The following is a 12944-nucleotide window of genomic DNA, read 5'->3' on the forward strand; positions in this document are numbered from 1 at the left end:
TCTATTCACAGATTGATGGTATCACTGTTTGGTTTTGGTTGTTTTTTTTAGGCCTGAGCAAGCATTTACGAGGGGGCGGAAGGTACAGATGAGTATAATGCTAAAAAGAATAGAGCATGAGGGATGGGGGATGAGATTATAGGCATGCTGTGTGGGGGCCAGGATTAGGACAGATGGTGTCAATCATTGTGAGCAGGAAGAAGCACAGGTGAGCTGGTTGCTTGAGAGGGGCATAAAAGAACAAAGGAAGGTAAGAGGTAAGATGTACAGGAGAGGCTCAAGAGAGTTCCATGCCCCAGAATCATCCTATAGCTTTTCCCATACCGATGTTTTTCTCCTCAGCCATGTTAAGACTGGAGGCGCTTTTACACAACTAGCACCATTTCTGATAGCTCTGCTGGTTGAGGCTGTTGCTGATCTAGCTGTGAAATCGCTAGATAATCAGCTGTAAGTTAACTTGTTTTTTTAGACGTGTGGGCAGTGCTTCCTTTGAAAGTAAATTGGCACAGCCAGCGCTATCAGCACTTGGTACTATAGACTTTTTTTTTTTTCTTCCATCTTCTATTGCAATGTTCTTGTTGATGTATGCTGGTTACCTTTTGTTAATCTATTTTTCACACTTCGGAGGAAACAGCAGAAATTGCTCTGTTGTGCTAAAATAATTGATCCAGATGTAGCAGTTAATTAAATGAAATACTCTGAGACGGTACCAACCTAGATGATAGCTTTCCAACATGGCTTTTGATGTTGGACTTTGCGTTTAATTTTGGAGTTGCTGCTGACTGAGGAAGAACGTAAGTGCCCCAGCAAGGTGGGCATTTTCCACCTTGTCATGCTGTGTTGAGAGCTTATATCACCATGACAAGGCTTATTAATTTAATCACTCTTCCATTTCTCTTGATTTCCTCTCTCTGTCCCCTTTCTGATACTTTGAAGATTATGTGGATGTTCATGAAGTCGTTCCAATATAATTTGTACAAAGAAAAGTATTACTGGGGAAGGCTATCTCTGAAAAGCAGCGTGTCCAATGCTAACTGAAATCAGCTGCTCTTGGGGGTAAGATATACTAGTTTCCATGGCAGGAAAACGGTTGTGTTACTAGGATGTGTATTTTTAAGGGAATTTCTTCCCCTCTTTAGACAGGAGTGAGAAGGAAAGACTGTAGTCCTACTCTGTATCCTTCTCCTTCCTTCCTGACACCAGCCCTGAGGAGCAGCTCCCTCTAGAGTCACCTCATGAAATTCAAACTTCGGTCAGCGCGATTCTGCTGCGTGCCATCCTGTCCCAAAGCCATCCCTTGCGACTGAGCATCGTGTCTTTGCTGAGCGAGCTCTGGGTCTTCTTGTCTGAATCTGTCCCGGTACTTCCTGGGCTGCAGTGCACGTTGGGGCTTTATGCTGGCTGGTTAGGAGATATTTTTGAAATGCAAAATGGTGCCTGCACTATTATGTTTTGATTGCTTTAATAACAAATAAAATAAATAAGGGAAAATAACAAATAAAATGGGCCCCTTTGGGAAGGTAAAATAGAAACAACAAATAAAATCAGTTTTGTGAATACTGACTAGAGTTTTCTTAGGTAATCTCTCAGATTTGAAAAAAAATAAAAAGGTGGTGCCTGGTGTTGAAACTATGATTCTTTGAAAACAAAGTTTGCTTTAGCCAGTACAGTTCAGGCCTGTAAAGCTAACTTTTAGTTATCAAAAGATTTCCAGACTTGTCTCAATATACATTTGCAGCTATTTACATATATTTGATTTACATTTTAAAGCAGATTCCTTAGTGTCTTTTTTAGTTAATGTGAGCTTTAATTTGTATTTTTAGACTGCTTTTCTCAACTATTCATTTTTAGCCTTGTTTGTACACCCAGCTGTTAAGGGATTTAATATGCAACTTTCTCAGATGGTTGCCTTTTCTCTGTAGGAGTATAGACACGCTTTATAAATTGATTTTTAAATATGATAATCTGACAGATCGGACTGATTGCACCAGGTCTAAAGGAATGCTTTACTAAAGCTTTCACTTCTAACTTTTGTTTTTTACTAAGTCCTGACATGCAGGACTTTTTCTTTTAAGTTTTTCCACACTAGGTTTCTGAAGAAATGATTAAGATTAGAACTTTCAAGGCACCGTTGGCGCATTTTGATGTATTTGTTTTCTAATATCAAAGCTGTGTTTCCTAATGACAACTTAAGGTGGTGGTAGTGAAGATCTATTTTTGATACATACATGTTGGTTTGCCATTTTCATAAAAATCAATTTTTTTGTGACTATGCTGCATATATATTTGGATTTAGGAACGGATTTTTTCTCAGAAAATGGTGGTGATGGAATCAAACTTTCCTTGGTGTTAAGAAGAGACTGCTGCTGTGTGTGGGTGTGTGGCTATATGCAGAGAGCTGCTCAAAGCTCATTTTTCTCCGTGGGGATAACTGGCTGCATACCAAACTATGGCCAGGAGAAGCAGAAAGCAATGTGTGGGCAGACTGTATGATCTTTTATTAGCACCTTCATTGTACTTCTGTGTTTTTACACATTAGTTAACGCTGGTTCCATCATTAACTGCTTCAGTATCTAGTTTGAATCACTTTATGTGAGGCAAAATATGATTTTTGAAGTTATGTTTTGATGTGTGTACTTTCTTTTTCTTTTTTTTTTTGCTAAAATGTACATATTTAAGACTGCAAATCATTAAATATGTTCCACAACATTGAGGGGCTTCCTTTCCTTTTCTAGAATGAATTTAGACTAACAGAAAGGGTCACTTCTATTGTTTTACTTCTATTTTGAGTTGTGGAAGGTAATTAAGGATATGAAATTCTCCTTATGGTGCAGATTGTGACACAAAATTTCTAGGGCTCTCATATTTTAATTATAGTTTTAAAATTCTGTTTAACAATGATGTACAAAAAATTAGCACTACTCTGAAAACGTTATCCTTCCAAAATGGTTAAATTGACCATAAAGCTTTTTCTGTTACACTTACGAATCTGTACAAGAGTTATGCAAAAATGTGGCTCTGATTTATTGTTTAGTGCTCTAACATAAGTCACTGATGGAAAATATTAATATTTAACTAAAGTATGCATGGATTATTTAATAATGATATAGTATCATCAGGTTTTATGGTATATTTGATCTGAAATGACAGCTGTTAGCACGTGGTTGCTGCACCATTCTTCTAACTGTTGTGTAAGTGTCCGATGACTTTACCAAGGCTGCATAGATGCAGATTTCTTCACCTTTTGCCTATATTCACGTGCTGTTTGGCTTTGCTCTTTTAGATCTGTTTTTTCAAGTGTGGACTCTCCAGTCAAGGTCAGCTCCATGGAAAAGAAACTTCTTCTCAAGAGCAAAGAACTCCAAGACGCACAGGACAAGTGTCACAAGGTATTTATTTATGCAGTTGACCGTCTCCATTGCTCAAGGAATCTGCAACCACTGTATGTCCAGGGATCTGTCAGATGCTGCTGATCATCCAGATTCGTGGTGGGCAAAGTGCTTTTCCTTCAGTGAGGTGGCTTCCTGTCCAATACGAAGGGAGATGAATTTAGGCCATGCTGTTGCTCTAGATCCTTTTATCTTAACAAGAAGAGGCTCTGGATTTTAAACAGTCCATTTCTCAGCGTGACACAGACGACTGCTGCTTCCTGCAGGCCGTGCCTCCTCTTCATCATATGCACAATTACAGCAGCACTGTTCTGAGGTTCTCTCTTCCTAACTCATCAGCTTCTGCTTATATAACTGCTGTCACGTCACTGGTTACGGTGAACATCTTGTAACAGTTGCTGTGCTCCAATAAAGGGAACCTGGTGGAGTCTTTTGAAACTCACTGCTTGTTTGAGACTTTTATGAGAGTTCAATTACTTTTCTCCTTGCTCTGTTCTGGATTTGACCGTTTGCTCCTGACAAGGAGATGGGGGGAAACCATCTCCTGGTCCAGCATGGATTTGGGATAAGGTTAAAGTGACCCATCTCTGCAAGTCAGGTGAAAAATGATTGTGGCTTCTTTGCTAACTGGGGTTCGAAGAATGACTGAATATGAACAAGCAGCTTGAATGAATGGGGTGACTTAGACTTACTACTTGTCCTTAAGAAGAACTGTGCATTCCTGGAGCAGAGACAATGGTATTGGAATTTAAACACCTTTTGGAGAAATATAGCTTAGAGGTCTCTTGGAGACAAATTCCTGACAAACAGAGCTCTGAAAGTAGCAGTTAACAAAGCTTTTGGAGACCCCTTTATAACCTCTTGATATTTATTGCAGATGGAGCAGGAAATGACGCGGTTGCACCGGAGAGTGTCAGAGGTGGAGGCTGTACTTAGCCAAAAGGAGGTGGAACTGAAAGCCTCTGAGACCCAGCGATCCCTCCTGGAGCAGGACCTGGCCACATATATCACAGAATGCAGTGTGAGCCCTTATATCAGTCCTTTCCCCTCTGAAGGCCTGAAATCTGGTGGTCTTTGTCTTTCTCTTCCATCATGGTTTCAGCAGGGTGCATGATGGAGAGAAGATAAGCAAGAGGCTCTCTGTTGAAAATGGAGCGCTAAATTGTTTGCAGAGGCTTGTTTGATAATTTTATTCAAACTGTTTCATGCTTATTTGCTTAAAATGTACAGGAATAACTAATGTTCTGGTCTTGCTGAAAATATCTGTGTTTTTTTTTTGTCTAGCTGTGCTAGAGCATACTTGGGTTTGGCTTCTTACAGGTTTCTTAGCCAGAAGAGGATGGGGCCTAATCACTACCTAGACAGACGTCTTCAAGGGCAAATAAGATGATTAGGAAATGAAGGTGTTGCCTCAAGCCGTGGTATTCTGAGTACAGACAGATCGAGTTCCTCAGCATAACGTCAGGGATGATGCTAGGACAGCTGCTATTTTTCAGATACAATATAAAAATGAGGCTTTAAAACCATGTCTTCAAATATCATTTGGCACTTTTCATAGGAGTGGGAATGTCTGCCCAGTTGTCCTGGCATGATTCCAGGGAGGGTATTTTCATTCCATTTAATAGTCTTTGTATTTTAAGTTGGATTTATTAGTCTGTTTCCTCAATCCTAGCAAGAACAAAAATCCAGATAATGCACTGTTTCAGAGAATTGAGAAGCATTTCTGATGGGCTTGTTTGTTGGGAAGCATGTCTTAAAACTGGGTTGAGTGACTTTCCTATGCCAAATAAGTAAATAAATAAAACTAAGTTTATGTCTTTCTGGTGAAGATTAATCCACAGTTGTTAGGAGGACTACTGGTCTGTTGAAATTTGCAGGTAAAGTATGTGGTGAGATATTGAAGCAATTCTGTCCTTTGTGAAAGTTTAACGATGATTTAAAGGATTTAACTCACTTAACAGTAACAAGAAAAATGGACAAGGTTGTTAGTAACATGAAGATGAATTGTATCTAGGTTGTGAATTAATAGTTCTGGATAAAAGATGGATAAATGCTGTCAATAATAGATGCCTTTTATGATCTCTGTTTGGTTTCTGTCTCTAAACTGATGTGAGGAAGTAGAGATTTGAACTAAGATTTCAGTGTAGTAAACGCTGTTTATAAAACGGGCTGCTTCTATCCAGATAAAAGACACGCTGGCCATTATTTTTTTATGGTTCCATCATTGCTGCCTTTTTTTAACGCTTCTCTATGGTCAAAGAGGAATTTTCATAGTTAAAAGTCTTTATTATACAGCCATCTGAAAAAAAATACTGTATTTTGAACATTTCACTTTCTGCAGAGCTTAAAGCGAAGCCTGGAACAGGCACGGATGGAGGTGTCTCAGGAAGATGATAAGGCACTACAGCTACTTCATGATATCAGAGAGCAGAGCCGAAAACTGCAAGAGATCAAAGAACAGGTATACCTGCTTCTTTGGGGAGCAGAGTGGCTATCTACAAATATGCACTCTTGGCACATTCTAGCTCTGTTGTCAGGATTGCATTGAATGTTGGTGGACTGCAATGATTCCCAGTCTGTGTTTTAAACAAAATGGGAAGCTACTTAAGAAAGCACAAACTCTAAACCTCCAGTTTTTCTCTTCCTGAACCTGAAGGTACTTTGTAAAGGCAGTTCAGGAGAAAGCTGAAATGCTTTACTAGTATGCTGCATTAGAAATGAACTGTCAGCTTTAAATGGTCAAGCTGTATAGATTTCAAAACAATAGATTTCATAAATCGTAACCTTGGAAAGCACTGAACTAGCTTTGAATTTTTTTCCTTATCCGGCCATTTAAAATGCTTAATTAGTAGTCTTTCAAAATAGCATCTGTGGTGTCTAACTGTGCCTTTCATAACTCTATTCATTTGCAAAGGTGTTCATAATTTTATCCCACCAGAAGAAGGGTGAAAATTCATTAATCCGTAGTGTTGTTCATAAAGAAGAAAATGTCAAAATTAAATGAAAATATGGTGACAGACGTGGACACTTTTAGGATTAAAAATAATCTACAAGACAGAACCCATTCAGTTTTGTGAATTAACACATTATATTAAGAAAACGAAATTGAAATTTGCTATGGAGTTCAAACAATTCTTGCAATTATCTGCTGGGTTTCATCTTCAAAGCGCTTTACAAATGTTAACAGAATAATTTCATAGGGTTTGAGACAAGGAAGCCCAGAAACCTTGGTAATAATTCTCCAGATAGGAGCAACACTTATGTAAAAAGTAATGAAATGCAAAAACAACCCGCTGGATGGAGCAGGCCTCCAAAGACTTCTACAGCATTCTTCTGGATGGTTGTTTTATGTAATACAAGGGATCTAAATTCATCACTCTGTGTTCTGGTGCTTCATTAGCAAAATTGCTTTAAATGTTGAAATGTTGAAGGTTTTTGGTAATCATAAATATCAATAGCTTGTTGAGCAGTATATTTTTTTCTTTGTTAAATGAGTCTAATGCAAGTACTTTTTAATCAAATATTTTGTCCCAGAATCTTTTAACTTATCTCGTGAAGATTCATAATGACATAAAAATGCTGCTTAGGTCAACAAATGGATCTGTAATATGTTGTAGACTTTCATATCTGGGGGATCTTGTGAGCTATCTGAAACCTGTGTGCAATAACACCACAACAAGATATGCAGAAATGTTTTTGCTGACTCATAACGGCAGGTGGATCTTGGCCAGTAAAGACATGGATCGTTATTTTTATGTTGGGGGAAATAGGAGGTGAAATAGATGAGTCCCTTAGAGTTTTGCTGTTGAAAACCCCAAGCTTTTGAGAACCAGTAAAACTCAGAGCGTATCAGAACCTTCAAAAGCAGTAATTAAGCATTTGGTATTTTCAGGGCAGGACAGTAGGTTCAACTTCACTGGAATACTTGAAGAGTGTTGTGGCTATTTATTTATTTATTTATTTTTAACTCAGCATTAACTGGTCATTACATGGTGAAGACCTGAACAAATGGATCGACTTACAACGTGTCAGAACCTTTATAGTTTTAGAAAGGTCTATTCATATGGTCTGCTCATTCATATGTAGCTACTGTGACTCGTTTTGGTTCAGGTAGTTGCCCTAAGCCTTGCCTGTCCATTAGTAAGTGCTTAAATACATTATTGTGGTTTTAAAACTGAGACAAATGCATATTCAAGAGGTATCGTTTTGTCTTCAATGAGTGAAGTAGCCTGTTTTTCTGAGCTGGCCATGAGATTTATTCAAAGATGGTCTTGAAAACATCAAGAAGCAAGAAAAACTGAAATATTACTTATTATCTCTGCTTTCCTCTTTCCGTTTTCCTGACTTCCCAAACACTAATTTTCACATTGGCAACTGTAGTCATACTTGTAATTCTTTGGTCAAGTGTTTGATGATATAAAAGTTGAGTATTTTAGGAAGAGTCTTCAAAAATAATGATTTCTGAGCAGACCATGTATTCCTTCAAGCTATTCTGCTTCTTTCATTCACAAATGTAATTGTGTGAAGCAAATTTTGAGCTAATGTATTTGAGCTCACTTAATATAAAAAGGCTCTAATTGCTTCCAGCAAGAAAATAAGATCATCCATAGGGAGACTGCCTGGAAAGAGAGAATTCCTGTTTGCCTTGTGAATCAGAGCCAGTTTGGGGATTAGAACCCTAAGACTCCCTTCTGCCACGCTCCCTTTAATGGTCAGTAAAGCTGTCTGTTAAAGGCCTAACTTCTTTAAACAGCAGTGTAAGGTCCTTGTGTTGCTAGAGAATCACAGGCTGACATTAGGGTCAGTGTTCAAGCAATCACTCGTCTATCTGAAGGCAGCTGGCTGTCTGGAAGGAGTGATGACAAACTTGAGTTTGTCACGAGACAATTAGTCTTTTGAATATGGGGGTAGTCAGGAATATTGTAAGATATTAAAATAGAAAGAAAGATGGACTCCCCCACTGTCAGTTCTTCAAAATCTTTTTTTTTTTTCCCCAACTCCTGATATGCTTATTTTCTACTTGTTCTTAGCTTTGTAAAAATACTTTTTGCATACAGTCGTTTTATAAAAATGTATACTTACTGGACTTGTGTTTCCAATGAAGACATAAGAAGAAATCTTATGAGCTCATGTCAGTTTGAGTACCCAGTTGCAACTGAGATGATCAGTTCAAACGTTCTTCTCACACCTTCCCCATCCAAATGCCCTTTCTTGCAGTGTGCTGCATGGCAAATCATTATTTTTGTCTATATAGACAAATGCCTTCTATGGGAAATGTGTGTTTATTTATTTACTTATTATCTTTTAGACAATTCTTAGTATTTGAGTTAGGTTGTTTCCCATACAGAACAATGCATTCCTCTTTAACTCTGTCAAGAGAAAATAACTTATGGCTAGGAGCTACAGTATACTTGCTACTCCTCTGCTTCTCCTGTTTTCTTTTATCCGAACACTGCAGATCTGTGGTAATTATCATGTTATTAGCCTGAGGAAAATATATCTTGAGGGAGTATCTGTGCCTTTAGTAGAGACATCAACTCAAGGGCACGTTTCTGTTTCACAGATCAGAAATATAAATAATTTTAATCACTTTTATGAAGATATATGTATGTGTTTCTATAGTGAAGCCACTCACAAAAAGGCAGTGTTTTTAACTTCTATGATGTATTAGCTTGAAAATGGAAAGACTCAAACCAGAACACGATGACTATTTTTATTTAGCTCTCATTGTTTTATTTAACACTTTTCTTTTTCTTCTACATGTTTTTATATGGACTTCTTGTTTGCAATCAGGCAAATAGTACATTCTGTGATGTGCAGTTCCATATATTTTCTGTTGCCTATAAAATGCAATGCCTTTTCCTACCCTTCTGCCACAACCACAGGAATATCAAGCTCAAGTAGAAGAAATGAGGCTGATGATGAATCAATTAGAAGAGGATCTGATTTCAGCTCGCAGGCGTAGTGATCTTTATGAGTCGGAGTTAAGAGAGTCCCGAATGGCAGCTGAAGAATTTAAACGTAAAGCTACTGAATGTCACAACAAATTGCAAAAGGTAGTTTAAGGCTTCATGGGAGAGGGGGGTTGATGCTTGCTTGCTTTTCTAGTGTTATTTTACACACACAAGTTGTATGCGAGTTCTCTAAAGATTAGTGTGGCATTGCACAACTAATACAGAAAGTCTTTCGGTTCTACTCTTGAAACAGCATAATTAATGCTTTGTGTAACTGCTTGTGTTTAATTTGCATGAGGTGATGCCTGGGTAGAAAACCAGTGCACTAAAACTTTTCCTGAGACTTTTATATATTTTATATTTAAGTTACAGGTTAAAGATCAAGGAAAAAATGAAGCAGGAGAGTTGTATTGCAAATTAGAGAAGGTATGCTACTTTAATGTCCTGGAGTTTGCTTCCTGGGTCTTTTGTACTATGCACAGAAACGAAGAATGTCTTTGATTAGCCAGTGGCATTCACAGCCTCACATCCTCCCCCCACTATCCCTGCACACACACCCACAGCCCCTTTTTTTCTGGAGTTTTTGTTCTTGGTGTGGCTCATTATTATTACTGATTTGATATAAAGCTCCTTTCTGGTGTCCTGTGCTTGATGGGTTGTGCTCTCAAGTAAGGCAAAGACAGGCCATTATGTTTAATCTGAATTTGTCGTTGTGATACATAAGAGTTTTGTTCATGAATAGAAAATAAATAGAAATAGAAAAAAAAAATAAAATAGAAAATCAAAAATAAAAATAACGCTGAGTATAGCCTGTCACATTGAACAATCTAGTTGGTGACAAAAATATGAAAACAACCAGAGGTTAATAAAATGGGAGCGGATTTGCGAAGGGATGTTTTGGGCATTGGAATTTATAGGGAGAAACAAAGATTTTTAAAAAGTGAACTAAAATAAATAAGGTATCATAAGTCGAGAGAATTTTCTCTGTTTGGTTTTACCACTTGCCTTTCCCGTCCTCGTTCCCTCCCCCTCACCCCACTTCTTTCTATTTAACTGTAGATCAACACAGAGCAGCAGGCCAAAATCCAGGAGCTGCAGGAAAAGCTGACAAAGGTAATGTCTGGGTGGTGACAGTGAATTTTCCACGAGATTTTCCAGTGAAACCTTAATGCAGAGGAGGGATGCACTTTGTTTTATCCTCAAAAATAGAATTAGTCATAGCATGGGGGATGATAAGGAAAAGGGGGTGGGAGCTGGTATCTGAAATCATTGGTGTTCTCGATATGCTTTTGGTTCTTGAGACATGTCAACAGTGTTTATTTTTACAAATGAAGCTGAGTCAGAACTGGAGTAGTGTAGAGAAATTCTAATTAGAAAGGCCAGTTTGGGTGTGTTGTATGCAATGCACTGGCCCCATGCTTCTGAAGACAAATCTTTTTATCTCACTAGTGTAAAAAAAAAAAAAAAGTTGGATTTGATTTAGTGTCCCAGCAAAGTCTCTTTTAATTGCAAAATCATTTTCCAGTTAAGGTATTTATGGTAAAATGGTTGAATTATAAGGCTTCACAACAGAATTAAAATACATCAATGATACAAGCTGAAGGAAGTACATTAAATATAATGTTTGCAATTGTGGTCAGTCAGTCACTGAGAACAATGTGAGAACCTGTTTGTTCTAGATCTTATGCTTTTTTGGGGGATCTTTTATCAGAAAAGAAAAAGGTTGTCATAACAATCCACCGAGAGAGCTTTATCCTCACCTTGACAGCTGCTCAGAAAGGGCATTTCCAAGGGTTAGTGGACCATTTCCAAAGGTCTGAGATATGAACAGACAGTCAAAACTATTTAGAAATTTTATTTTTAATATTTCAACGTGGACTTGTTTTATCCTCTTTTTCTCTTTTAATTAATTCTATTATCAATTATCAGGAGGCCAAAAGGTTATTTTCCTAATGTTTTAGCAGGAATATTTTGTGAGCCCTTTGCAAAAACTTGAGCTGAATTTAGGGGCACACTTCATAATACACAGTGAAAACTAGAAATTGCAGTACAGCAAGACAAATGTGTAGATCTGGATTTTCTGTTTTTTATGAAACAGAAAAGAATTAGCTAACAGAAATTAGAATTTGGGTTCCTGAACGTTTGTAGGCTGTCTTAATTTTAGACTGCTAGGTCAAAGTTCCATAGCAATTTTGGACAGTACATTGACCATCTTGAGGTTACAAATTTTTGTATGTGTGTGTTTCTTAATTTTTTTTTTCTTTAAATTGGACCTAGGCTGTGAAGGCTAGCTCAGAGGCAACAGAACTTCTCCAGAATATCCGTCAAGCAAAGGAGAGAGCTGAGAAGGAGTTAGAGAAACTGCAAAATCGGGAGGATTCTAATGAAAGCATGAAGAAGAAATTGCTTGAAGCAGAGGTGAATGGAGAATATCTAGCTAGTATAAATTAGTTCCTGGGATGTGTCTGGGAACCCTCATCTGGATGACTGTAAACAACTTGTATTCCTGTAACTCTTAACAAGAAAGAGACGTTAGACATTAATCCATTTTTAATTAATTAAAGTTTTAATTAATTAATTTGAGGAAAACTTACTGAGGTTGATTTCATTTTCAGTGAGGAGCCAATAAGGACTTGTGGTTAGGATGAGGGATTTGAGCCATGATGAGGTTTTCAAATATAAAAGACCGCTCATTGCTCTGTGGTAATGCAAAGTTGGTTAGCCTAAATAACAGTTAATAATTGCTCTGCAGGAGCGGCGCCATTCTCTGGAGAATCAAGTGAAGAGATTAGAGACTGTGGAACGAAGAGAAAACCGTCTAAAGGAAGATATTCAGACTAAATCTCAACAGATTCAACAGATGGCAGAAAAAATTCTGGTGAGCAGAGGTGAAAATGAAAGATGAAGGTTAAAAGCTGGTAAAAAAAAAAAAAAAAAAAGAGTAAAAATGGAAGAGAAGACATAGAATCACATTGAATAAAGTGGAAATTGTTGAATAAAGGGTAAAGGGATTGCTTTTGTATACAATAATACTGTTAAACCTTAAGTTTGCAAATTCTGTTTGCGCCTTTAGTTACAATCTAACTCCTGTACCTGTAATCTTAAGACTATGAAATTCTAATTGTCTAAGTAGAAGCACTTAAAAGTCAACTTATCAGTATTTTAATTAATTACCTAATGTTTTGTTTCAGAACAGGATACTGTACAGGACACTGGAATAATAAAAGCATTGATATCTAGATTTTAAACTAAATTGCAAAAGGATTTTAGTGGTCAAGTCTACCTGAAGTGCTTATAGCTTGTAGCGGAAAGAAATAAGTCATCTAAACTGTTCTTCTCCAAAGATAATATTTGTCAGGAATCCGTTTCCACAGCTTTGTTGGCAATTTCTTGTTTCTCTCCTTGTTAAACCTATTAAGACTTTATAGTCAGTTGGTACCTGAGTCTACAGTGAACCAAACAGATGGTGTCTCTAATACTTTTGCTTCCCTGGGAGAGGAAGCATAATCTTGGAGCAATTACATTGATTTCCATTTCTTTCTGTGTTGCTAATATGATAAGGACAAAAAGGTATTACTTTTTCTTGGTAGTAATTCTGAGC

At 37.4% G+C, this 12944-nt stretch overlaps 1 protein-coding gene across 2 annotated transcripts in view; it reads left to right on the plus strand.

The window, feature by feature from the left end:
* The window catches only part of CIT (citron rho-interacting serine/threonine kinase), a gene marked incomplete at both ends in the record, with an annotated part of 70775 nt that overhangs the window by 19333 nt on the left and 38498 nt on the right, over positions 1 to 12944 (plus strand). Inside the window, 8 exons of one of the 2 annotated variants that reach the window (XM_084297024.1) lie at positions 3284 to 3389; positions 4267 to 4410; positions 5731 to 5850; positions 9275 to 9445; positions 9716 to 9769; positions 10403 to 10456; positions 11621 to 11761; positions 12096 to 12221. In XM_084297024.1, coding sequence (XP_084153150.1) covers positions 3284 to 3389; positions 4267 to 4410; positions 5731 to 5850; positions 9275 to 9445; positions 9716 to 9769; positions 10403 to 10456; positions 11621 to 11761; positions 12096 to 12221 — 916 coding nt within the window. The remainder of the gene's footprint in view (positions 1 to 3283; positions 3390 to 4266; positions 4411 to 5730; positions 5851 to 9274; positions 9446 to 9715; positions 9770 to 10402; positions 10457 to 11620; positions 11762 to 12095; positions 12222 to 12944) is intronic. The other variant, XM_084297025.1, reaches the window with a different exon arrangement.

This window comes from Netta rufina (assembly GCF_964035555.1).
Source record: "Netta rufina genome assembly, chromosome: 17".
Classification (NCBI taxonomy): Eukaryota; Metazoa; Chordata; class Aves; order Anseriformes; family Anatidae; genus Netta; species Netta rufina.